The sequence below is a fragment of the Danio rerio genome, chromosome 23 (assembly GCF_052040795.2).
Source record: "Danio rerio strain M-AB ecotype USA chromosome 23, GRCz13ab, whole genome shotgun sequence".
Classification (NCBI taxonomy): domain Eukaryota; kingdom Metazoa; phylum Chordata; class Actinopteri; order Cypriniformes; family Danionidae; genus Danio; species Danio rerio.
In genome coordinates, this window is record NC_141043.1 from 31,502,143 (window position 1) to 31,529,687 (window position 27,545).

At 38.1% G+C, this 27,545-nt stretch overlaps 1 protein-coding gene across 42 annotated transcripts in view; it reads left to right on the forward strand.

The window, feature by feature from the left end:
- Positions 1-27,545, forward strand: part of huwe1 (HECT, UBA and WWE domain containing E3 ubiquitin protein ligase 1) — a 78,691-nt gene that overhangs the window by 4,530 nt on the left and 46,616 nt on the right. For 31 of the 42 annotated variants that reach the window (XR_015522867.1, XM_087305835.1, XM_087305864.1 and 28 more), the window contains exons 5-40: positions 60-266; positions 359-511; positions 878-940; positions 3,001-3,078; positions 3,235-3,282; positions 3,403-3,571; positions 3,694-3,794; positions 5,878-6,028; positions 6,104-6,231; positions 6,316-6,456; positions 6,559-6,664; positions 9,493-9,600; positions 9,706-9,807; positions 9,904-9,984; positions 10,666-10,772; positions 13,267-13,444; positions 13,540-13,631; positions 13,751-13,953; positions 14,319-14,376; positions 15,712-15,888; positions 16,004-16,249; positions 16,397-16,530; positions 16,705-16,805; positions 17,068-17,256; positions 17,353-17,569; positions 17,724-17,846; positions 19,539-19,776; positions 19,855-20,199; positions 20,438-20,560; positions 20,705-20,800; positions 20,955-21,224; positions 23,281-23,433; positions 23,529-23,656; positions 26,695-26,776; positions 26,873-27,049; positions 27,209-27,362. Coding sequence is in view for 41 of the 42 variants with exons in the window: in XM_087305835.1 (XP_087161961.1) it covers positions 60-266; positions 359-511; positions 878-940; positions 3,001-3,078; positions 3,235-3,282; positions 3,403-3,571; positions 3,694-3,794; positions 5,878-6,028; positions 6,104-6,231; positions 6,316-6,456; positions 6,559-6,664; positions 9,493-9,600; positions 9,706-9,807; positions 9,904-9,984; positions 10,666-10,772; positions 13,267-13,444; positions 13,540-13,631; positions 13,751-13,953; positions 14,319-14,376; positions 15,712-15,888; positions 16,004-16,249; positions 16,397-16,530; positions 16,705-16,805; positions 17,068-17,256; positions 17,353-17,569; positions 17,724-17,846; positions 19,539-19,776; positions 19,855-20,199; positions 20,438-20,560; positions 20,705-20,800; positions 20,955-21,224; positions 23,281-23,433; positions 23,529-23,656; positions 26,695-26,776; positions 26,873-27,049; positions 27,209-27,362 (5,227 nt within the window). In the remaining variant the exon portion in view is untranslated. The remainder of the gene's footprint in view (positions 1-59; positions 267-358; positions 512-877; positions 941-3,000; positions 3,079-3,234; positions 3,283-3,402; positions 3,572-3,693; positions 3,795-5,877; positions 6,029-6,103; positions 6,232-6,315; positions 6,457-6,558; positions 6,665-9,492; positions 9,601-9,705; positions 9,808-9,903; positions 9,985-10,665; positions 10,773-13,266; positions 13,445-13,539; positions 13,632-13,750; positions 13,954-14,318; positions 14,377-15,711; positions 15,889-16,003; positions 16,250-16,396; positions 16,531-16,704; positions 16,806-17,067; positions 17,257-17,352; positions 17,570-17,723; positions 17,847-19,538; positions 19,777-19,854; positions 20,200-20,437; positions 20,561-20,704; positions 20,801-20,954; positions 21,225-23,280; positions 23,434-23,528; positions 23,657-26,694; positions 26,777-26,872; positions 27,050-27,208; positions 27,363-27,545) is intronic. The other 11 variants (XM_087305853.1, XM_087305861.1, XM_087305859.1 and 8 more) reach the window with 1 other exon arrangement.

The window sequence follows — 27,545 nt, forward strand, 5'->3', positions numbered from 1 at the left end:
CATCATAGTGTTCAATATGCATGTTCAGATCTTCATTGATGACCTGTTTCTCTTCCCAGTGCGAGTTGTATCATTGGGTGGACTTGCTGGACCGCTTTGATGGCATCCTCTGTGATGCCGGGCAGACAGTGGAGAACATGTCTTGGTTGTTGGTGTGCGACCGGCCAGAGAATGGGCAGTTAAAAGCCTTATTGCTGGCGGTCCTCAACTTCACCGCGTTATTAATCGAATACAGTTTTTCAAGACACCTGTACAGCTCTATAGAGGTACTGCAACCCCAGACCAACAAAACCTGCTTCTGTTAGTCTTCAATTCTTCATCATGGTTTGATTTGTCTTCTTTTCCATTGTGTTTTTAGCACTTGACCACCCTTCTAGCATCATGTGATATGCAGGTGGTTCTGTCCGTGCTGAATCTCCTGTATGTGTTTAGCAAACGTTCCAACTACATCACCAGACTAGGCTCAGATAAAAGAAGCCCACTGCTTGCCCGCCTGCAACATCTGGCTGAGGTATGAACGCTCTTATTTTAGGCATGTCGTCATATGTTTTCTTCTCTCAGTTTTGATCACTGAAGTCAAGATGATTGAAATTCCTAGCAGCTGCGAATCAAAGGCCTTTGAAGTGCATTCAGTTAATTCAGGGGTTTATAAAAGTTTAGAAGTTTCATTCCATAAACTGCTACTTTGTAGTATGAACTTTCAAATCTTTCTTGAAATGACTTCATTGGTTTTGAATGGGTTGTAACTAAAACAGCGTGTTGACCTGCTTCTGTACAGAGAGGTGCTTTCATGGTTTGTTTACTGACATTTCAAGGCTGATGCTTGTTATCTTTCATCCTACATCTTTTCCTGACTTCTTTATTTCCTCTGTTGTAGAGCTGGGGAGGGAAAGAGAATGGTTTTGGTCTTGCAGAGTGTTGCAGAGATCTGCCGATGTCGGTATGTTGTACTTTTCTATTATGTATTATATTATGTTGTGAAAAAGAGAAAACATGCTTTTCTTGGCAGTGATTTGTCATATGTGTGCAATTGTATTTTATTGTTGCAAATGTTGAAACGGTGTCCCAATATACTTGCAGAAAAGTTTATTTGTCTTTGTTTAGGAAAAAAAATAAAGTTTGCAATACCTGAGCACATTGCTTACAGTGGCATTTAGATTCATGTGTAAATATGGGTTGAACTAGGGCTGCACAATATATCGTTTCAGCATTGATATCGCAATGTGTGTGTCCGCAATAGTCACATCGCAGGTTATGCAATATTCAGTTGGGATTATAGTTGAACAACAATTGAGAATACATGAGAATTGTGGAGTTATTGCGAAGTGTAACCATAACAAAGTGAAACTTTATAATTTGCATATGTTTTACAGGCGTTTCAAGAGAGTGTAAAGCATTTGGACATGATAACCTACAACATTTGTAATGAAGAGTAATTATAATTGCAATTATTTTATTTTATTTTTTTATACATTATTCACACCCTTAGAATATCACTCTAATCAGTCTAAATTAATGACCACTCCTCTCCCAAATAGAGCAATTTAAAGCCATCTGCTGATATTGTATTCGTATCGCAGTATATATTGAAGAAAAACAAAGTATTGCAATGTCAAATTTTTCCAATATCGTACAGCCCTAAGTTCAACATTTTCCTATTAGTAAATAAACATGTAACTATTTCAGCAGTGAAAACAACAACTAAATGTATATTATATCAAGGTGGATGTTAGCATTAGCAATGCAGGTCTGCTCTCCAGTCAAGTCATGTCATGTTATTATATAGAGATATTTAACAGAAATAGCTTTACTTTATTAAACATGGAGAAAAACCTCAAGGTTGTTATAGATTAAAATGACATTAAGTTTCTACTAGCTGTTTATTTTTTACTTGTGGGCCTCTGACCTTGATTGACTTCAGGAGGAAATGAAAGAGAACAATTCTGAGAAGGTGAAACCTCAGATCCACAGCTACCTGTTATTAATAGAGTTAGTTATACAGAAATTAAAATGATCATTTGTTAACCCCCCTCAATTGTTCCACACCTGGATGAGTTTCTTTCTTCTGCGGAACACTACTTGTTGGTAACAAGTCTCTTTCAAATATATTCTTTTTGAAGAAAGAAACTCATACATGTTTGGAACAACATGAGGGGGAGTATTTTTCACCTTTGACTGAACTATCTTTTTAATCAGCATGGACCTTTTGATGATCTGTTTTAAACTCCCGAATCAAATTTTTGTTTTGGCAAGTTTTTGTTTGTTTAATATGGCACCACGTTATGTGTGACCCAGGCTTAGTTTTGAGCCAGTTGATGTAATTATTAAACATATTTTGCCACATTTTTCTTTTTCCATGTATGAATTGTTGTAAAAATGTAAATGAAGCTTTCATTACATTGAGACTGATATAAATTGGTAAAGTATTATACATAATGCTGGTTCACAAATCAAAAAACAACCCATTTGGCACTGTATTCCACCAGTTTTAAAGGGCGTTCAAGAATGTTTTGCTATCATTGAGAAATAACTGTCTGGAATTCTTCATTGAAATGTATAGTTTGTCTAAAGTGATTTATATAAACTATATTGTATACTATGGCCAGGGATACAATCAGCCAGCGCAGTCATCCCTCCATAATAAAAAGCGACACTTTGTGTCTGCCGATTTCTTTACTTGTAGGAGTTTTGTTGGGATTTTCCTGCATGCTAATTCTGACCAATCAAATAACAGTTAAGGAAGTACATTTAATAACATCTGGCCAGTAAGTGATGTGGATTTTGTCACATGACTGCATTTTGTTTTTTTTTACTGGTTCAGACTTAAGCAATCAGTGTGGTGTGAAAATGTCCCAAAAAAGGCAGAAAAATGCTACAATGTTTCATTTATTCCCCTTTTTCTGGACCAAATGAACCGAACCACAGATGTGAAAGCCCGCTTAAACTTCATCTTGCAAGTGTTTCTTTTTTCTGAGTCGTCTGTTTTTTTGTTTTGCGCAGAAATATCCACCGAGTGCCACCACATTGCACTTTGAGTTCTATGCAGAGCCCAGCTCTGAGGTCAAAGTGGAAAAGAAGGTATGCACTGAGTCGCGCTTCCCTTTATATTGCCATTCTCTTTCTACAATGTTTTTGTTTCTTTTTTTTGTTAAGCTGAACAATTCATTTTTTTTGTTCTGTCTTGTTGTCGTGTAGACGCTTTCAACCATTTTTTTGTACCTTTTATGTCAACAGTCAAGCAGTAATACGCTACACTACATTCATATCGAACAACTTGATAAGGTGAGTTTCTGTGGTTTACATTTGCTGTCCTTGTGGAACAGTTAATGGAAGTGCATAGACGCTTAATAGCTATTGATTGCACTTGAATCTAATTTCTGCTCCTCCCCGGTGCACCCTCAGATTTCTGAAAGCCCCTCTGAGATCATGGAGTCTCTAACGGCTATGTACAACATACCTAAAGACAAGCAAATATTGCTTTTTACACACATTCGCCTGGCTCATGGCTTCTCCAACCACAAGAGGAGACTGCAGGCTGTTCAAGCCAGGCTGCATGCCATCTCCATACTCGGTGAGTGACCCCTCTGGTGCTGACCAAAATAAGAATCGGTATTTATTTTCATGAAATGGCACTAGGTTGTTGCTTTCTGTCTGGTGAGGTTGATGTAATGTGTGGTTATATTTTTTGTGCAGTGTACTCCAACGCCCTCCAGGAGTCAGCCAATAGCATACTCTATAATGGGCTTATAGAGGAGCTAGTGGATGTACTTCAGATCACAGACAAACAGCTGGTGGTGGGTAGCAATTATTAACTTTCTGGCACTAAAACTGGATATATGCCTACTTGTTGCACTGTTTAAGCCAAGGTCTTGCTAGATTTTTTTAATGAGCAAAATATGACCATTGTAGTAATATGACATCACACTGCACTGCGTAAAATGTGCAGTGTACTCCTTCACAGCAAAATTGCAATCCTGGAGGTTTAAAGTTCTTTTAATTCAGATAATAAATTGTTTTGACATTAATGTATAGTAGTCAACGTTTTACCCCTGATTAGGAGTGCTCATTTCGGTTAATTTTGCCAACTAACAATGTTGCTTGTTAACTGGTCAAATTAAAAGAAAATTATTGTTTAATTAAAAAATAATAATAATTTTTCTTTTTTGTGTACCGACACATTAAATATTACATTTTAAAATACAAATTTATTTTAACATGCAAACATATTAACAACAGAACATAAAACAGAGCATCTTCACACATGCATTGTTTCCAGCAGCATTGACTGAAACTTTTTTAAGGACCAGCATTGGCTGTTTTTCCTCATCGTTTTTTCCTCCTTAAAAAAAAAAATAGCAAGCTACCTCAAATCGATTGCTCTGCAGAAAATATACATTTAATTGATGCCCCGCTGTTATTCTTGTATTATAAACATCTGTCAACATTTTAATAGATGTCTTTGTTTTTAAAGATTATGTCTTGAGTGTCTGGGTTTACATTAGAGCTTGTGTGCTTTTATTTCCTCTCATTCGTGGTTCATTTGCGCTCACTGCATGTGATGAAAGACTGTGACAAGGCTCATTTTTGACTTTTTTTGTAAAGTAATGGCTACTATAGCATATAACAATTTTGTTGTTTACATAAAATAAGTTTTATAAGCTATACAATGAAAGCCTCCGTTTGGTGTGGAGATATTATGCAGAAATTAAGAAAGTCTTTGGATTTGTTTGATTCGTAGATTATGTAGTCTATTTAAAAAAAATATATTTTATAAGAACTATTAATAACTGTAATTTTTTCAAATGTTTTATTGGTTATACACTAAATCTTCACAACTATAGCCTATTTGTTGTGTTTGAGTGGTGCCAGAGCATGCTCTGATGGAGAGAAAATCCTGACTCTCCAACTTGTGTCCGGCTTGTTTCCAAAGCAGCGACCATTTCAGAAAGTTTTATTTTGCAGCTTCTTTCTCCAGTTGTGCTAATAAACAGAAGTGTTTATAATGCGGATCCAGGACAGAGGCAATCCGCATCAGCGCTTGTTTGGTATCAACTTGTCTGTCAAACTGTGACCAACTATATCCTTCTTTTGTTTTGCTTCGTTGTCAAAATATGTCTGTAGGCACGTGTGGTTGCACGTGTTACCATTCTGTGTGTTAACAAATATGTGTTGCACATTTATGCAGCCAATTTTGAAAATAATAAAATGAAAAATTTATTGTTTAACTGATACCTTTAAAATGGGTTAAAACGCACCCTTTTGGTTAACGGTGGATCAGTTATTATGAGCGTCCCTACTCCTGATCAAAACCCTTCATCAAGTTGTCCTAAACGACACTCATTTTTGTCTTAGGACAGTCTTAAAAAATTTTTTAAACCGCTTCAATTGTTGACTACTATATTTTTGTCACTTGTTTTCAAATTCAAATGTCTTGGAGATCTGTATTTAGAGTAAACCTGAAATGCATGCCATTGTGGGAAAATTGCAAGAGAACACTTTGAAGTGAGCACAGTTATGGCCACCATATTGATGTATTGTTTTATAGAAAAGTGCTCAAAGCTGCTCACTTTTAAGTGCCATTTCAACATTTAATTTGTGATGCAGGCGACATAAGATGGAGCAGAAGTATGCTCCTAGGAACCATTTTTTGTCTCTTGCCATTTCACACTAGAGAGTAAACCCATTTTTGTGATAAGGTCATAGTCGTTTTTAATGAACAAATGAAAGAAGTACAGCATGAGTTTCTGGACCCTGCCTCTTGCATTCACAATGGAAGACAAACTTTTTTGTGTGTGTGACTGTGAGAGTAAATGCTCAAGAAAAACACTGAAAAGATGCTCAGATTTTATTGATGAACCCTCAAAACAATTGTTGCAGGACATTAAGGCTGCTTCTTTGCGGACGTTGACATCAATAGTCCACCTGGAACGCACCCCCAAGCTCTCCAACATCATCGACTGCACAGGAACAGCCTCCTATCATGGATTTCTGCCTGTGCTTGTTCGCAACTGCATACAGGCAATGATCGGTAAGGAGATGTAAACTTTCAGCTAAGATTTCTCAACTTCAGATTCTGTATTTCTGACATTTGTTCCTGTTTTAGACCCACTGATGGAGCCGTACCCCCACCAGTTTGCCACAGCCCTCTTCTCCTTCCTCTACCACTTGGCTAGCTATGACGCAGGTGGAGAGGCCTTGGTGTCTTGTGGTATGATGGAGGCATTGCTAAAGGTTTGTGAATTGCTGCTTCCTTATTTGTTCAGCATTTAATGAGAACGTTTTATGTGTTGTTAACCTATGCCACTTTCACATCAGGTGATCAAGTTCCTAGGGGACGAGCAGGACCAGATTACCTTTGTGACGCGGGCAGTGAGAGTTGTGGATCTCATCACCAATCTGGACATGGCCGCTTTTCAGTCCCACGGCGGCCTCTCAATCTTTATCTGCAGACTGGAGGTATTGAAACTCGTTCAGCCCCTTGTTCCTGCATAGACCATTCAGCTTTTTGCATTCTGCCCTTTTGTTGACGGAATGTGACCCCATTGTTTTTTTGTGCAGCATGAGGTTGACCTCTCCAGAAAAGAGTGCCCTTTTGTAATCAAACCAAAGATCCAGAGGCCCAGCACAGCCACTGAGACAGAGGACATGGATACAGATATGGACAGTTAGTAGTATCATCTTAGTAGTGGTACCTTGCTTAGTTTATTCTTATTTAAATCTGTGTTTTGTATGCACAGACTGTGTAATCTTCACACTGGGGTTTTGTTAATGGTAATACAAGGATTATATTTTTTGCTTACGTTAAGTCACCTTATGGAAGAGGCTCACTTCATTCCAAAATGCCAATTCCAGATAAAAAAAAATGCTCTTCTTTCCATACAAATAAACTTAGTGTTGAAAAAAACCTAGATTGTTTTTCAATACCAAGTACGCAATGTTCGGACTTGCATCCTATGCAGTTAAGCCTTGCCAGGTTCAGTCTTTTAAGAACAAACTCCAGAGGACGTGAAGACATAAGTCGGGTACTTTAAATACAACGACAGCGGACTTTATAACATCACTTACCTCACCATAAATATATCGGTTTCACTGTACATTAACTATAAAAAGATTTATTTACATAGAGTATGGCCTTATAATTAATTATATTAATATTATAAATCAATATTTTTGATTTAAGAAAATCTAAACGTAAATAACCATGAATGTGGAGTGAAATCGATTGTTATACACAGACTCTTGTCTTTGATTTCCAGATTTAATCAACTACAATGGGCATTAAACGAGTATAAAGTACAAGATGTAAACAATAGGAAATAAACATAACGTTAAGCAATTTAGTAAACAAAGACAAACCGTGTACAACACATGACATAATTAAAGGGGAAATTAAGCACTTAGTCTAGTTTATATTATTTTGTAAATTAATTTCTACTTTAATGGAAAAATATAAAACAAACTCGATTAATGTAACCTTTTAGCAGAAAACGCCATGTTTTACTATAAATTATAGAGCTAGGGCGCCGCCATCTTGAAATATTGCTGTGTCTGACATCACAGGGCTGGTTCCGTTCCCTCAGCTGAACAGATACAGTGGACTTAAATGATTGAACATGGAGACTGTAATGCCTAATTTTACCCTATGCGTGAAGTTGTGGACGCGGAGCTGCTGCATATGCAAGCATCAGATGTGTGTCTAATATAAAAATAGATATTTATTCAGTGTTTTTTTTCTTTTTTCTTTTAATTACCGATCATTTGATGCGCTTTGGTCCACTCTTTGTATTATCTGCCTGACTGCCTGTATAGGCTTCAACTATGGTTTCAACCAGGTCCGGTACTGACGTAATGGGGCGGGTACTTTCACTTTTCACTACTTTCTACAACTTCATGCATTGGGTTAAATTAGACTTTACAGTCTCCTTTACTTCCACTATATCTGTTCAGCTGAGGGAATGGAACCAACCCCATGGCGTCAGATATGGATATCCAAGATGATGGTGCCCTAGGTCTAAAAGCTATAGTAAAATATGCCATTTTCTTTTAAATGGTTACATGAAACGAGTTTAATATATTTTCATTAAAGTAGAATCCAATGTATAAAATAATGTAAACTTGACTTAGTCCTTCATTTCCCCTTTAAAGACAATTATAAAACGTAACAAAATAACACTGTTAAATATTGCATCTTAGAACAAATAATTGATTTAAAACACCAAAAACGGGTTGTTAGATATACACAAAATGTATTAAATATCACAACTACATTGGACAGGCAAGATCCAGTGGTACATCCAAGATAGACTAGCCAATGTAAAGCTGCTCTCACCGGGTCATGTGATGACAGAGACGGGGCTCAGAGTCCTTATAAATTAAAGTATGTCGTCAAGTACGTGCTATCTTTGTAAATAAACTGAAAGTTTGAGTTTAAAAAAAAAAACTACAATCTCGCCTGAGAATTTCTTAACTTTATTTTGTAACACAATAGAGGAGTATTTTTAAAGTCGTGCAGGTTTTCTCCTTCATTATTAGCTTTCGCTGGTTGCGTTGCGTTGCGTTCTTGCATACCTGTGCCTCGCAAGTTTGCACAAGTCACTTCTTGACGTGTCCTTGACAAAAGGGGCGGAGCAAGTACACATCCGGGAATTTTGTCCGTACTTGCCAAGTTGTGAACTTGTAACAGTACTTTAGCGACGGTTAATGATGTTTCATGAGGGCACAAGTACGCATATTGAAAAATATATTTGGTCGATTTATGAACCAAATTTGTAGCGTGCATTCCATCCAATAAATCACAGAAAGAATTAGATTTGAGAATACAATCTCATGTGCTGTTTAGGAGCATCATTATTCATATTGCACATGTAAGCTAAAACTCACGATGCTTGTACCATACTGGTGTGCACCAATATTTTAATTAATGATTCATAAAAGATAAATCTCTCTCTGACCATCTGTGGTTTTGTCATGGAGATTACAGTTTAGGATTATGATTTTTTTTCTGAATTATAGCACATTTGTCATCTCATAGAGTGTTTGGACATGGAAACTCTGCATGATGTCAATTTTAACTAGCATTTAAATGTCATTTCATTGCTCTCTAATTTGGTGATTGCTTTAGATGTTCGGGCTGCAGTAAACCAGTCATCTCGTTGCTAATGGTTTTTGCTTAAAAGAAATTTAAACGGACAAAGAATAACATAACATAAAATAAATTTTAATACTGAATCATGTCTTGCCTACTTGCTCAATCACTGCTGTAAAAACTTCTATAAAATATAAGGAAAGCTTGTCAATACCCAGTCTTAAAATGAATATGTATAGAATGTCGGAGGCTTCAAAAAAAAAAGATGGCAGTAAACAGTAAAATTAGTCTGTATGACATAATCCAGTTCTAAATCCATATGATTGAAGTAAAGAATTAGGGATTGTTGCTTTTCTATTTTAATGTCTGTTTTTGATGAAATTATTAAAACATGATTGTTAATGTAGTGTCCGAGGTTGCCATGGAGAGCAGTCCTGGACCATCCACTTCTTCTGGCTCCAGAGCAGAGACCGATTCGCGAGCACAAAGCAATGCATCCAGCACCCCAAGAGCAGGTAAAAATACTCCAAGTACTCTAACTCACAAGTCAGTGGGTGTGCAGTTTAGGAAATCTGGGCCATTTGTTAACATTTGTTTTTTGTTTTTGTTTTTCCTAACAGGAGTGCAGTGCATCCCTCAAAGGGCCGCTCTGTTGAAATCCATGTTAAACTTTTTGAAAAAAGCCATTCAGGACCCTGCTTTCTCTGATGGCATTCGCCATGGTATGAAACTCGTCGTATTTAATGATGATATAATTTTTACGTGATTTCTTAATAGTGTTTTTATTTGCTTTATTTGCCTCTGCGCTCTCTTTATAGTAATGGATGGGTCCCTTCCTACCTCTCTGAAACACATTATCAGTAATGCAGAGTATTATGGACCATCACTGTTTCTCCTGGGTAAGCACATTGAGGCCAGTACTTTTGCTGCCGTTGAAATATTAGCTAAGTTCCTCGTGGATATGGCTTCAAGGTCACCTCTACAAAAGAGTAGTCACTAAAGCAATATGGTTAAAAGGGCACACTCAGCCCTGTGAATAAAGTGGAATTAATTAGCTTCAATCTTACCTTTGTTTGCCTGCGTTATATAGTTTTTTTCAGGGTTTCCACACATCTTGAAAGTAATTAAATTTAAGACTTATAAATTCAAGGCCTGAGAAGTACTTCAAAACTAACATGGGTCCTTGAAAGTGTTTGAATTACATCAGAAATTAAACTTGTTCATGGTGCTGTTTCATCAATTGTACTTTGTGCTTCTGTCAAAAACAGAAAAAATTAGAGATTCTTAATTAATAAATCTTGAATTTAATATAAATTAAATATAAATTTTTATTTATACTTATACAAGTATTTATTTGGTTGATAAATATTTCAGAAACCGCATTTAATTGTTACAAGTTTTGAACTTAAGTTTTATGAAAGTTCTTTGAACATGACTGTTTAAAACGGACTATTTCTAAAAATGACATCTTTATAACAATGCTTTAAAATGAATGGTGCTTTAAAAAATCATTGAATCTGGTTTTTATAAAATTATGGGAGTTCCTGTTTTTTCTTACTTTTTCACTTGTTTTGTTTCAGCGACGGAGGTGGTGACCGTGTTTGTGTTCCAGGAGCCCTCTTTACTATCATCTCTGCAGGACAATGGTCTCACCGATGTCATGCTACATGCACTGCTCATCAAAGACGTGAGTTAGCTGTTCACATTTTCTTTTATCTCTACTTTTATTTGTCTCTGTCCTAAATGCCTAGATTTCTGTAAATCTCAAACATTGTTTGTTGTTAGTATACTCTATATCCCTTTTTTGTAAATCCACCATTTTCCTGTCTGAAAATACTATTTTCTGAAACTAAACCTTCCAATTGATTTTGTTTAATAGAAGTCTAAGACATCTAAACATATTTGGCTTGGCTAAAATAAGGCTACGTTTTGTCTGTCAGTGAAAATCTAATAGACCTCTAAGAAGTGCCTAAAACGACATTAGTCATCAAGTAGGTTTGGGTGATGTTGACCAATTTGGCATTGTACAGTGTCTAATGTGAAACATTGCGATGGACGATGGCATTGTTGTTGTAGGTGGTGGTGAATTAATTATTTATGAATGATTAATTGATTCGTATTAAGTATTTGTAGCCTACCGTTTCAACTACCTGACCCGCATGGTCTTTGTTTTACCCATAATCAAATCATAACAAATTACCACCTGTCAATCACTTTTTCTGCAGGACTCTGGCATGAATAGGCAAAGTGAACTGTCGTTATAATGACATTGACAAACTTTGTTGGTTAAAAAAAAGGTGCACAACCAACCAACCGTATCTGAGGTTTTCACTAAAATGACTAAATACAAGCGTAAAAGTGAAAGATTGAAGCAGTGTACTGACGCTTGGGCACGTTACCTGATCGATTCAAAAGACAGAAGAGTCGTTAGATAGAGACAAGATGGTGAAAAATCTACTTTTTAAGCTGTTTGGACAGACATACATGTAGGTATAGTGTAGAGACCATCATATTGGGGTGATATAAACACATCCAGTCCTTTTTTGTTTTTCAATTTAACATTAAAACGGTGGATCAATTGGAGCGGTTTTTAGATCGACCCCAACTTGACGTAGGTGTGCGGTCCCCCCACCCACCAATATTGATTGACAGGCGCGCATCACCATATCCTCAGTTTTTGTTTCACATCCGCCATTTTCAGAGTGTGAGTCACTAAAGGAACACCCTTGCTCTATTTTTAGATGTAAGGCTTATTGGGCTCAACACAAGGTCAGCATTCACCACATGATCGCTGTTATGACGTGCGTGTTGCTCGATTGAAAATAAAATGAACTTGAAATGAAAATGAAATGAAACTAACTTGCCTGCAGGTCGCATACCACAAGCGCCGCTAGGTGACGCTCAGCAAAGCTCAGCGTCGCGCCATGGGATTTAGAATTCTAAACAGGTTTCTATCAGGGTACACACAACGCTGATTCAAGTCGGCGGCTGTCCGCGGCACCCAGCCATGATTCGGGACACTTCAAATTTCTGCCACGCCACAGACCGCCATCTAAATAGTTTCATTTTAAATAAATGTCGCGGTTCTGAGCGGTGCATCCAGTGCCTCAGTCAAAGTTAATCCAGTGGGCTTGGTTATTAGTCTTGGTGTCACTCAGAAGAACCATAATATTAATAATAAATCTTAAAAAAGGGGTAAACTATGTGCCCTTTAATTAAATATCACTATTACCAACTATACTGAGACGTGATTAAGTGGTACATCCTTGATAAACTGTCTGACGTGCACTGCTCTCTGTGTTTTGTGCTCAAAGCACCCGCTGACTGCCTGGAGCTCAGACATGCGCATATGCTAGAGCGCATGACAGTTTTGTGTGGGCGGTCATGTGACGTGTTTTCAGTGGTATAGTGTGGACGGAGATCTTTTCACAAATGCTAGATGAAATGCCAGTGTGGATGTGGATCGTTTTTCGCTCTAAAATGCCATTTTAAAACTAAGGTGTATTAGTGTAAACGGGGCTTAAGTGTGTTTTTTGCAAACGAGTTGCTGCTGTGACGGGTGGGGCGGAGGATTGCGATGCCGGCTCAGCATCATGTTGTCTATCAGCCATCAGCGATTGACCCAACCCTAATGTGTTGCCATTCTTTCTTTTGTATATGATGACTGGTCTTAGTTTTGGACTACTTTTTTAACCAAACAGTCTGTTTTTAAACATTTATTAAAATATTTAGTTTAAAAAAGCTAAAATTTCAAAGCAACAATTAATGTCAAACACGCAATAAAATTCTGTTAAAAAGCATTTGGATTATTTAAAATTGCAGAAAGATATTAATGCATTGCATGGAAATATATTCATACAAAAACCAATGTGACTTGTTTGTTTTTTTCCTCTCATTGCAAGTTTAACCTATGATGCCTTTTGCTTAGCAGAAAGTAGCTGTTTTGTGAGAGTCTTTTGATTCATTACCTGCTGTAGGTAAAAAATATCAATGTACAAAGCGTAGTAAATTGTAACCATTTACAAAACATTGACGGCAGCTTGAAGGCTAACACAAAAAGCCTTACACATTCAAGCAACCTATTGTTACATTTAAAACAAGGTGGATAATGTTCCATCGTTTTCAATTTGACACATTTCAGCAGCTCATTACACAATCTTAAGAACCGTTTGTTTCCACAGGTCCCTGCCACCAGAGAGGTTCTGGGTTCTCTGCCTAATGTCTTCAGTGCCCTGTGCTTGAATGCTCGTGGTCTGCACTCATTTGTGCAGTGCCAGCCCTTTGAGCGGCTGTTCAAGGTGCTGCTCTCACCAGACTACCTGCCTGCCATGCGGCGCAGACGTAGCTCTGACCCTCTAGGTGAGTGGCCTCTATAGGTTAATCCATTTCTCTACAGTCACGGTCTTATGTTTGGAGAATGGAAATCTGTTTCTAACAGTCAGGATGTTTTTCAGGTGACACTGCTTCTAACTTGGGCAGCGCTGTAGACGAGCTTATGCGGCACCAGCCCACACTTAAAACGGATGCAACAACAGCCATTATCAAGGTAAAGTGACAAATATTTTGACACGTGAAATGGCCTTTTATTGCTGTATCATTTACATATTTAAACTTTAAAAGTCATTCTGATTGCTTGAATTTGGTTACTGTCCTGACCTTTTACAGTTGCTAGAGGAGATCTGCAACTTGGGCAGATCACCGGAGTACATCTGCCAGAAACCCTCCATACAAAAAGCAGATGGGACCGTTACAGTGCCACCAGCCCGATCAAACCATGCTGCAGAGGAGGCGTCCAGTGAGGATGAGGAGGAAGAGGAGGCTCTGCATACCTTTAGCCAACAGCAGGGGGAGCCAGAGAGCAACAGGCAGTTAGTGACTCCAACTAATAAATAAACTAAAATATTACATGATGATGATGATGATAATAATAATAACAAAATTATATGTTTTAAACTCAACTTATCTAAATAGATCTGTCAGGGCTAGTGGTCGTTTAATAAGCATTATTTGAATGCCAGTGTGTCAAAATAAAAGTCCATATTTGGCTTAACACTTGGCTTAACACTTAACACATATTTGGCAAAAGTCCATATTTGGTATAGATTGACCATTAGTCAAGTCAGGCAAGAAGAATGATACTACTTGCTTTCAGTAATGTGGAAGCAATCTGTGTTTTTCAGATGTTAATAATAGATGTTAATGAATATCTTTAACAAATGATTTATTTTTGCAGAGTGGTGGGAACAGAGGAACGAATCCCCATTCCTCTCATGGACTACATTCTAAATGTGGTATGTGCTGACTTGTGTTCTTTGCAGTTACCTGTTTATACTTTGTCTCCAAATTATAATTAAATTCAGTTCAACTTTATTTTTATAGCGCTTTTTACAATAATTATTTTTTATAAATTTTATACATTTTATACAATAAAATTTAAAGCAGTTTTAAAAAAGGTGCACATTATTGCATTACAATCAAAAAGTTAGAGTTACAATACAATATAAGTTACTATATACAGACATGATTAACCTGCATTATTAATGCATATAGGTAATGTCTATGTGCACATGTTTAATGAATTGTATGTGTTGTCCTCGAAGACCTTTATGGTTACATTCTCTTTGTATGTATTGTCCTTGAGGTTCTCGATATTGGTCTTGTAACACATCAGTGGCGCTGCATGATATCTACTTGCCTCAGGAAGACTATCCCCAGGTGGAAAATGAGAACATAGAAAATAGTGTAGCTGCTGTTTATAATGTATTTGAAAGAGATATTAAATATCAATGCAAAAATTGTGTTAAATAAAAAGAGCAGTTATATACACTCATATATACAGTTATATAAACATAGAAACAAACATATAAAACAAACGTATTTTCTAACAAAATGCTTGGTGCATTAAGACAGAAAGAGTGTGTCCTACAGGTGGTTTGTCAAGCCCACTCACCTGCATGGGGCACACTCATGCATCATACCGTTATGTGATACCTTGTGTATATGCTTTACTAAAAAGATAGGTCTTGTATCTAGTTTTGAACGGAGAAAGTGTGTCTTAGCCTCAAACATTATCAGGAAGGGTGTTCCAGAGTTCAGTAGCCATAAATGAGAAGACTCGACCTCTTTTAGTTGAGCCTCCTTTAGTTGCTATTCTGGGTAATATCAGAAGCCCTGAGTTTGGAGATTTTAAAGAGCAGGTTGGATTGTACCAAGACAGAAGGTTGGCTTGATAAACAGGAGCTAGATTATTTAACGTTTTATAGGTAGGAATTAAGATTTTATTATCAATACGGAACTTAACAGGCAGTCAGTGTAAGGGTAATAAAATTGGGGTGATGTGATCATATTTTCTAGGCATGGTAAGAACTCTGGCAGCTGCATTTTGCACTAACTGAAGTTCATTAATAGAGGATGCTGAGCAACCAGCGAACCGAACATTATAATAATCCAGCCTAGAAGTCATAAAAGCATGAACTAGCTTTTCTGCATCTGAGATAGATGAAGCCTGCTTCGTATCTTAGCAATATTTCCTAATGTTAATATTATTAACGTCATTAAGACTTTTTTTTTTTTTTTTTTTAAATCTATCTAATCTTACTCTAACATATGTGCATGATTTCTTTTAGATGAAATTTGTGGAGTCCATTCTTAGTAACAACACAACAGATGATCACTGTCAGGAATTTGTCAACCAGAAAGGACTCCTACCACTGGTGTCCATCCTTGGGCTGCCAAACCTGCCTATTGACTTCCCCACCTCTGCTGCCTGCCAAGCTGTGGCAGGAGTCTGCAAATCTATACTGGTAAGACTTGCACCCATCGCAGGATAAACAGATTTTTCCACTGAATGCCCTCATGTGTCAGTTAATTTTTCTGTACTTAGTGTTTTGATTATTTTGTTTGCTCATTGTGTCCTAGACTTTATCTCATGAACCAAAAGTCCTCCAGGAGGGTCTGTGTCAGTTGGACAGCATACTCTCTGCTCTGGAGCCACTTCACCGGCCCATTGAGGTTCCTGGAGGCTCTGTTCTGCTCAGAGAGCTGGCTAACGCAGGCCATGTCACAGACGCCACACTGTCTGCACGCGCCACCCCACTGCTGCATGCCCTCACAGCGGCACATGCGTACATCCTCATGTTCGTTCATACCTGCAGAGTCGGACAGGTACGCAAATAGGCAGCTGTTTGAAGCTCTTTCATTTAATAATTTATTTGAATAAAATTCTGAAAGTCAACAAAGTTTTGGGAATTGTAGCTTTTTAATGGAAAGACTTATGGTGGAGCTAACAGCATCTCTTGCTCCTCCTTTCAGAGCGAGATTCGTGCTATCTCAGTGAATCAATGGGGATCTCAACTGGGTCTTAGTGTTTTGAACAAACTGAGTCAGCTGTATTGCTCTCTGGTGTGGGAGAGCACTGTGCTACTGTCCCTCTGTACACCAAACAGGTAAGGACTGCTCTTATCACAGCTGAGCCCCAAGTACACAGTAGGCTGATAACAGGTGGTCAGCCAGGGCACATTACTGTTTTCAAATGATTGAAACATGTATGATTTGGAAATTTGACAGTAGTTGTGTGTTACCTTTTTTTTTAAATAAGTGATTTGTCTTTTATTTTGCAGTTTGCCTCCTGGCTGTGAGTTTGGTCAGGCTGACATGCAGAAACTTGTGCCTAAAGAGGATAAACCTTCCAGTAGCACTGCAGCTGCAGGACGGAGAACTGGTAAAATACTGCAATTTACTCTATTGTACCAGTTCATGCTTCATCCAAGTTCATGATAAGGCTCATTATTTTTTTCTGCCTCCTTATTTAATATGATTTAATATTTACACTTTGTTTGGGGGTCGTTTTAGCTGCCAATTTCTCTCATTGATTTCCTCTTTCCTGTCTTTTTGCACCTGATTTCCTTTTAGTTTCGTTTCAAGTCTTTTTTTGCTGGTTTAGATTTGCTTTTTCTTTTCTAAAGCCCTTCTCTCTCCACCAGCTGAGACCGAGTCCTTGTCTGCGGGGGTGGATCCCTCTGCTCAGGGTTTGCTGGAAGGAATGGGACTGGATGGAGACTCTCTGGCTTCAATGGAGACGGACGAGCCCACAGCCACTGACCCCAAGACCAAGTCCAAACTGACCCCTGCCATGGCAACACGCATCAAACAGATAAAGCCTCTGCTCTCAGGTCAGCACCAGTGGAGCTTTAATGATTTATTTACTACCTACTCCTCAGTAAAACTGTGAATAAATTGCATCTTGGTACTTTTCTGTATATCCCTAGCCTCGTCTCGATTGGGGAGGGCTCTGGCTGAGCTGTTTGGACTGCTGGTGAAGCTTTGTGTGGGCTCACCTGTTCGTCAACGGCGCTCTCACCATACCACCAGCACAGGAACTGCCCCGACACCGGCAGCACGTGCCACCGCTTCTTCTCTTACTAAACTCCTTACCAAGGGTTTGAGCTGGCAGCCTCCTCCCTACACACCAACACCACGCTTCAGGTAAATACTGCTGCTGCCTTGTTCACCCTGTAAATCGGAATATACCTTTTGTATCTTAAGATTGTATGATAAGCGGAACTGCTTTTAGTCCTACTTCCTTCCTTTAGTAAAAGTGTCTGTAACTAATATCAATGTGCTTCTCTGTTCTAATCAGGCTGACTTTCTTTATCTGCTCTGTGGGTTTCACTTCACCCATGCTGTTTGATGAGAGGAAGTACCCATACCATCTGATGCTGCAGAAGTTCTTCTGTTCTGGTGGACATGATGCGTTGTTTGAGTGAGTTAAAAAGTGTTTTCTGTTCTTTAGGCTAGGGCTCCACCAGTATGTAAATTTACATTTTATTTAGTAAACAGATAACAATTAGTAAACTATTTGTAAACTACAGTTCTATTCTTTTTTTTTATATATAATCAGTCAAATATGTCGTTTATGATATTCTGTTGTAAGTTGTATTCTATTTGTACAATTTATTTGTGATACAGCGGTAGCATTTTGCTATTTCAAATGACTGTCAATTAATAGGTATAGTTTACTGTCAACAGTGTTGTTCCACAGAAGAAATATAAAAATGTCCAGGTTGCGCTTAATATAATCGCTTAATATTGCCTAAATATAATGACCATGTTTTTATTGTACAAAATTACTTTTGGATATCCCCACTAAAACAATGGTAAATTTAAAACTGAATGGAAACTTAATTCAGTTATTGTGCTGGATTGGATTATTTTATTGGTATTACAGTGCTTCTCAAACTTAGACTAGAGTGGAGATGCGTAAATAATACTGTAATCTAGGGCTGTGCAATTTAATCCAAATCAAATTGCAAATGTGATTTGAAACATTGTGATTGGCGAATCGCGAGAGACTGCAATATAAAATGTAGATTATTTAACTTCCTCCACCCAGATCAAATGCGTGACTGCCGTCTGTGTGTGACTGGCTTACTAGCCAATTGACTGAGCACAGTTTCGTTCTGTCCAATCAGAATTGTGCAATCAAACTATTCGGAACATTCACAATAAAAAAAACAAACAAACAGGTTAGTGCGAATGGTTGGGAAGATGCCGTCTGCCTCTTCAAAAACATTAATAGATAAATTAATATCAAAGAAAAGTAGCACGTCGGTAGTATGGAAATATCTTGCATTCAAAGTCACAAAAACCAAACAAAACAGCTAGTTTTGTAAGAGCTGTGGCAGAGTTGTTGCCACACCATGAGAAAATACAACTACTAGCACCTAAAAAAAGTACCACATGCGACTATATGAGGAGTGTCTTGCTAAAATGTGAACTAAAAGTATTGCCAGTGACACTCAATCTAGTAGCAAGCAAAGTACAATTTCAGAGTTGTTAGCTAATACAAGTTTATATTTTTTCAGTTCCACTTCATTTTAACCGTATGAAGCTACAATACAGATTGAGCTAAAGCTTGACTACACAATTAAATCACAAATAAAATTGAAATCTGTCAAAAAATATGCAATTAGATATTTTCCACAAATCGCACACCCCTACTATTATTATAATCCTTTTACACTTTATTCGCCCAAGAAAGGCAAACATTCGCGATCGATTAACCAGTGGAAAATCTTCTCTCTCTCTGCACATTTCCTACTGATGGTTCTGTGTCTGCAAGAACTATCAATACTCACAATTTCACGTGTACGAGCTCTGCAGATCCACAGAGACACGTCTTTTGCGCCACAATGCGTTCGGCCGTAGTTTCTGAATCTCCTAATATGTCCGGGATTCTGGTTTTACGTTCACTTTCTACAGTTGCTGTTATTTGTATGTGTTTTTGCAGCTGACTGCACGCATGCGCGAGAAATATTAAATAATGAATTACTTAATGAATTGTGGGTAAAAGGTGTGTTTCAATCCGTCTACCACCGCAAGTATATTTCAAACCTGTGGGCAGCACTGTATTATATTTATCATGACAAGAAAAATAATTGTTGATGTTCATCAGGACATTTAACTGGGCCTTGTCCATGGGAGGTAAAGTGCCCGTGTCTGAAGGCTTGGAACACTCAGAGCTGCCTGATGGAACTGGAGAGTTCCTAGACGCCTGGTTAATGCTAGTAGAGAAAATGGTGAACCCCAGCACTGTTCTGGACTCTCCACATTCCCTACCTGCTAAAGTGCCTGGAGCAACATTCACTGCCCCGCAGTTCAGCGCCTTGCGCTTTCTCATTGTCACTCAGAAGGTATGAATGCCATTCATGCCAATATAAATGAACGAAGTAGGATTGAGTCGTTTGTGAAGAATTTCTAATTTGTTGTAGGCCGCATTCAGCTGTATCCGTAACCTGTGGAACCGAAAACCCCTGAAAGTCTATGGTGGACGCATGGCTGAGTCCATGCTGGCCATTCTGTGCCACATCCTCCGAGGAGAACCGATCATCCAGGAGCGACTCTCCAAAGAGAGGGAGGGCACTGCTCGGCCTGAAGAGGAAAGCAGCTCCGCAAGCACTGCGCCAGCCAGCGGCCCTTCAGGAACAGCCGGAGTAGTTGGAGAAGCAGTGGCTGCAGGTGCCAATGGAAACACTGCTGGAGGCTCTACAGAGGAGACCAGCAACTCTACTACAGCACGCAGAGAGCCACAGGTCAACCAAGCTCAGCTCACACAGGTATGTCACTTCCTGTTATTAGATATTCCTGCTGCATTTAAATTTGACTTTTAAAATTCTTTTTCAAGGATTTCAAGAATTTCAAGCATTAATATTATAGTAGTATTTTTGGGCTTTGATCATTTAATTTCTTACCATAAAAAGGCCCTGTTAAGTGTATTAATATGTAATATTTGTGAACTAAGTCTTTAATATTTGAAAAAAGAGCTAATCAACCAAATCTCTACCTCTTTCACAGCTAATGGACATGGGCTTCTCCAGAGAGCACGCAATGGAGGCTTTGCTGAACACCAGCACTATGGAACAGGCCACTGAGTACCTGCTCACACACCCTCCACCACTGCTCAGCGCGGCTGTCAGAGTAAGACCCTAACCAACACAGACAAAACCCTCTGTCTTTCTCCCATACACTCATACTCACAAATACACACACACACATACATGCAGACAGGATGCACACACAAGGCATAAGCTAGTGTAGTCACTCTGAGCTTTGTTTCTGTAGGAGTTCACCATGTCTGAAGAAGACCAGATGATGCGGGCCATTGCCATGTCTCTAGGTCAAGAAGTTAGCATGGAGCAGCGCTCAGACTCACCTGAGGTGGGCACTCACACACACACACATTATATAAAAATAGGAATAATTGAGCAGCACAGCATAGGTCACCTCACATGTCTGCTTCTCATCTTCTTCAGAAAACTTTCTCTGCCATTAAACAGACACTCAAATCTAACCCATTCCTTTTTGTCTGCAGGAAGCAGCTCGCAGGCGTGAGGAGGAGGAGAGGAGAGCGAGGGAGCGGGTAGAGGAGGAAGAAGCTCGTTGTCTGGAGCGCTTTCTGGAAGCAGAGCCTCTTGACACCACTGAGCTTCATGCCTTCACAGACTCCATGCTGCCTGGCTGCTTCCACCTGCTCGATGAGCTGCCGGACACAGTCTACCGCCTCTGTGATCTGCTCATGACTGCTATTAAAAGAAACGGCCCTGAATACAGAGACCTCATCCTTAGACAAGTGGTCAATCAGGTCAGTGTATCTATATCTGCACTAATTCATCATACTTATTTTAATAGGGTTTTTTGGGGTTGCTAAGCATTGCTCATACACAATCAGTAAAATTACTAAAATCCACAGTGGTTGTAGACTAATAATATTCACCAAGGAATTACAAAGTTTTATCTAGTCTTATTTGCTAAAAAGGAGTTTTGGGGTCACATTTTTCTTCTATGACATTCTGATTCTATTTTGTCTTTAAATTGTGCACATTTTGGGACTTGATGCCTATATTATTTTTTGCTATATAATATGCAAATATCCTATAGCTCAACATCTTAATCACTTAGAGGAGAATATTAATGTAAATATAGAAAACTATTGCTGGAAGATTATGTCTGAAGTTTTTATTTCTTAGTTTTTATTATTATTATTTTTTATAAATAAACCAAATATTTTATTTGAAATAAAACCATTTGTGTTGTATTTGAAATGAAATCATTTGTGTTAAAGAATTCTCTGCCACCTGGGACATTTACAGTACAAATAATTTGCCATAATTGTTATATAGTTAGAACCTTACAGATGCATAAAAAGAAACGATTAACAAGCAAAAGCTAAAAACTTGGTTTTCATTACACTATGCACTCATGCACTATGTACTTATGCACTTACTCAACAGGATAGTACATGTATGTAGTGTCGTCCCAAATGGCACACTGTTTTTTTTACTAAGCGGATATTCAAACCGTTTCCCTGATATGACGTTTGACGGTTGCCAAATCAGTGAAATAAACGACCGAATTATCAAATAATACCTGCCGTGAGTATTGCCGCATTCACCATCGGGAGGCGCTATAATCACTCTCGTAGAAGAAATTTGCTTTCACCATCCAAAATAAATAAAGTTATTCAACATGTGCGTCCGATAGCTCCGCCCCTTCCGCTATGTAAGCAAACCTGTGGTCGTTGAGTGCGTGAAGTGTTCATCATTCCACACTCCATTTTAGTGGCTGAATGAGTGCATCATCCGGGTAATTAAAGTGCACTTATTATTTTTAGAGTTTTCAGTGTGAACACACTACTTACACTATACTACAAAATGGCGTAGAATAGTGCATAAGTGTGCGATTTGGGACGCAGCTATTATTCAACCCCAAATTTCATTTCACCGTCTTCAGACCAGTAGACCATCATTATTGTTGAACCATTAACAGTGCTTTTTGAATGGGTAGGATTTAGGCCCCGTTTACACTAATATATTTTAGTTTTAAAACAAAAACAATATACATCCACACTGATATTTCGTCTAGCGTTTTTAAAAAGATCTCCATCCACACTACACTGCTGAAAACGCACATCACATGACCATAAACTCACTCTTGCCAAAGTGGCTTCAGCGTATTCTTGCGTCTGAGCTTCAGGCAGTCAGCAGGAGCTCTGAGCACACCTGCCCAGCTGAGAGCAGCCTAACGTCGGCCAGTCTATCCAGAATCGGCTGCTGGATCTCATCTGTCTGTAGTTCTTTAATGCGATCTACAATTCATCTGGTGTAGACGTATATCTTACGAGCCGGTCTTTTAAATCTATTAGTTTACTTGTTTTCAGGTAGTTATTAGGCTTTGTTTTGTTATAAATTTGCATACAGTGGTCATATAAAAATGTACATGATGCCTTAACATTATTGGTGTCTGCAATGTTTAAGTTGGTAATATAAAAATTAAGATACAGTGCATTGTTGTGTTTTCATTTTATTGTTAAGATAGTGAAACATAACCAAGGTGAATGACGTTATAATATTAAACTGCTGTTGCATTTGAAGATTTACACATTGTGTCCTTCTTGAGTTCATTATAAACTTGCATTATAAATTTGCAAAGTCTGGATTTACAAGGAAAGGATGCAAGTCTGAACTTTTGTGCTCCATTTTCAGGGCTCGAAAACTCTGGGGTAGTGTGAAGGCATAACTGTAGCAAAACTTATGTGTTTTAAAACTAAAATTATGGTTGTATACTGAGTTTTGGTTTGCATCCCTATTCTCATCTATATGCTTGGATGTATTTGTTTATTATTTATTTATTCCACAAAGGTGTGGGAGGCTGCTGACGTGTTGATAAAGGCTGCAGTGCCGCTAACCACCAGCGACACCAAAACAGTCTCTGAGTGGACCAGACAGATGGCGACCCTCCCTCAGGCCTCCAACCTGGCCACCCGCATCCTGCTGCTCACGCTGCTCTTTGAGGTAAACGGTCTGCTGCACACATCATCACTGTTTATTAATACACCATGCACTGGAGGATCTGGAGCCAGTCTGATGTGTCATGCTCTGTGCTGTAGGAGCTGAAACTCTCCTGCGCTCGGGTGGTGGAGAGCAGTGGTGTCTTGACTGTGCTGATTAAGCTGTTGGAGGTGGTGCAGCCCTGTCTGCAAGCTGCCAAAGAGCAGAAGGACATCCAAACGCCCAAGTGAGTCGCTGTCCTTCCCTTGTCTGCATGACTGATCAGTTGGCGCTCAGACGTCAGCATTCCTAGAAAGCTCTGCTGACCCAAGCATGTTAGAAACCGAGCAGCTGAGTTTGTTTATAAGGGAATAATGTTATGCTTGAGGCTATATTCGTTACTTTGAAGTTGTTTTGGTAAATTGATATGTAAACAAGATATTTGCAAGATTTCTTTTGAAGTTGGCATAGAATACAGGGTTCGTACGGGTGCTGGAAATCCTTGAAAAACATTTTTTTTTTTAATCTAGTGTTTTCAAGCTTTAAAAAGTGCTTCAATTTTGAATTAGGTTCTTGAGAATTTAGTTTCATTATAATTTGTTACTAAATAGGTCATATTTTTTAACTATTTCAATACAATTACCTACAACAAAAAACAAACTAGCATAAAATAAAAAAACTCTGGAGTCTGAGCATTTATCTGTAGTGTGATCTGCTTGTCTTTTTTTTAACTGTGCTTTTGGCTTAAGCATTGACAGAATAGCAAATGCATATAGATTACCATTTAATGAGTAAATAATGCATGAAATGAAAACAAATATACATTTAAGATGCAAGGTTGTTAATACATGCATATATTTAACGTACGATAAATTACATTTAAGAGAGTAAATGGCATGACATTTTTAGGCCCCGTTTACACTAATGCGTTTTAGTTTTAAAACGGTGTTTTAGATTGAAAACGATCCGCGTCCACACTAGAGTTTTACCCAGCGTTTCTAAACAGCTCTCCGTCCACACCAAAACGCTGAAAACGCACATCACGTGACCACACATACACTCTCGGGCAAGAGCTGCTGCCTCTCTACCCAGATGAGAGCTGTGCTAGTCGTAGTGCTCATCAAGCATCTCCCGCTGGATCCAATCTCGCTATATTTATTGAACGTGATATTTCATTCATCTTATTGTCTTTATCTAACGACATATTCCCTGACTTTGGTCATTGGAATCTATTACTTGTTCTCTGGTAACGTGTTTTGGCTAAGCGCAAAGTTAAGTTAATGATTAATGTAACAACATAGCCTACATTCTGTATATTGACTGATCGCTTGCCTTTATTTCCTAAAATTTATAAACTTTTTGTATGTTTTACTTTTATAATGGCCATTATTGATTATTAAAACTGATATACAGCAAAAGAGTGGGTATGTTTCGTATTTTCATTGAAATTGAAAGGGGGCAATTGTTACAGGCTTCGTTTTGTTATAAATATCCACACAGTGAGACGCTCATATATGCAGCACAACGCCTTAACTATTCTGCTGTGACTGTCTGTTTAGTTGCCAATATTAAAATGAAAGTAGGCAGTTCCTTAAATCATGTTTAGATTTTATTGTTGAGAAAGTGAAACAACGTAGCCAGAGTGATGTGAATGAAGTTATAAAGTACACTGTTCCCTTTGAAGATTTATCCATGTCCTCGGTAGTCTGCTTTCCATATCAAACTGAGAAGGGGAGACTGCAGCCTTGATCAAACTTGCGAAGTCTTAACTTACAAGGAGAGGATGCAGGACTGAACTGTGTGTGTTAGGCTACTTAATATTGAGGAAAAGCCCCAATCAGAGAGGCAAATGTCGGCAGCCCCGCCTTTTCAGATGTCTCCGTTTTCCTTCATCCACACTGAGACGGAGCAGCAGCCTTTTAGAATGAAAACGGGCTCTCCAGCGTTTTGAAAACGATCCGTTTTCAGCGCTCAAACTCCGGCGTAGTGTGGACAGTTGGCGTAACCGTAGCAAAACTTATGCGTTTTAAAACGAAAATGCATTAGTGTAAACGGGGCCTTAGTGTTGAGCTTGGGGCAAGCTTGCCCTTGAATACTTTAGAATACTATACAGGGTTCATACGGTCAGGGAAAACTTGGAAAAGTCATGGAATTTTGACATGGCATGTTCCAGGCCTAAAAAATGAGTTGGAAAAACAGAAAAACCCACAAAGTCATGAAAATTAGTTTAACAAATATCTTGAATTAGGACTGCATGATATCGGAAAAGGCTGACATCACAATATACATCCCAGGGGGGATTTTGTAGAAGAGTGAATCTCAAGTAATAACAAATAACTTACAAGCATAGATAAATAAAATATAGTAAAGAATAAAGTAAATATGTAAACATTACGTCATGAAAATGTACTTGAAAGTTCTGGAAAAGTCATGGAATTATAGTAGTAAAAATGTGCATGAACCCTGACTATAACAAAGAGCCAGTGCCTGACAGAGTTTGCAGAACTTTTTCTTTCTTTTTTTTTTTTTTTTTTTTTTTAGAATTTAGTTAAAATTAAATCTTCAGAATGATTTTGACAGTCAGAGATGAAAACCTAACGCAAAATAAATCAAGAACATAACTTTTATTTAAGGATTAAAATCCAGTTAGAACCACTTGTTTAGTAAACAAAGCTACAGTTGGTCTCATAAAAAATATCCACTGAAGGACAAAGTATTACTTGTATTACTTTACAGATTGAAAGTTAACTCAATATTTGTGTAATTCAATATTACTGCTTAAATTTATTTAAAAGCTGCATACATAAATACATTTACACACTTTCGTAATACATAGATTGATGGGCTCAGAAATCTGCAGGTTATGTGTAGGCCTACAAATAGCATCTGAAAGGTGTGAGGAAGTATGTATATGTATGTAAGTCTATATATGTGATTTGCCACACTTGTTAAGCACTATAAAAGTTTAAAAATGCTTATGAAAACTGCTTAAATTTGACTTTGGAAAAGGTTTAAGAACCCTGAAAAAAGATGATGCAATAGTATTTAAAGTGACATCAAAGTGCATAGAAATTAAGTTAATTAAGTCTGAACAAAGTGCATTTGCCATTTCTATGATTGTGTGAGTATCATGCTTTCGTTGTATCAAAAATGTCAATAGAGATGTTGTTGCGAGTTTTAATGAAAGATTATGAGGACACTTTAATGGGAAAAAAAAACATCTACGACATGCTTGATTTTGATCATTTCGATTTCATGGTGACTTTAACCTGTTTTTATATTTAGATGGATCACCCCTGTGCTCCTACTTATTGACTTTTATGAGAAAATGGCTGTTTCATCCAAACGAAGAGCTCAGATGAACAAGGTAGGGGCTAAAAGATGAGGGTGCAGTAATTTATAATCAAACTTTGAATGATATCATAACAAGTGTTTTGTTTTTTCCTTTTCTATGTCATTATAGTACCTCCAGCCCAATGGGAATAACTGGCGCTGGTTTGATGACCGTTCAGGCCGCTGGTGCAGCTACAGTGCAAGTAACAACAGCACTATTGACTCTGCATGGAGGGCAGGAGAGACCAGTGTCCGATTTACAGCTGGCCGCAGGAGATACACTGTCCAGTTCAACACCATGGTGCAGGTAATGTATAAAACCTGGATTAAACGTGTTTCATGGATCATCTGGAAGCTGAAATATGATTCATTGACGATTAACATGTTTATTTGAAATCATGCCAATAGTTTTAGAATGAGCAGTAAGTCTTACTCTTTGTATCTTCCTATTTTTTTATTTTTTTAGGTAAATGAGGAGACTGGCAACAGACGACCAGTTATGTTGACGGTACAGCGGGTGCCACGCATTCCCAAGGCAACAAAATCCGGAAGTGTTACTGACACGGAGAGAGAGGAGAGTGAACAGAGAGCAAAGACTGAGGAAACACAGACTGACACAGGTAGGCATTTTGCTGTGCCCTGATATTTACTGAGCAAATGTATAGTCCTCTGTAGTGATCTGAGACCCTATCATAAAATAAATCATCCACTAATTCCTGACACGAATATTCTTCTGATGTCTGCAGATGTGACTCCTCAAAGAAAAAAAAAATAGTAAATTGTTAGTGATACGGTAATGTAAT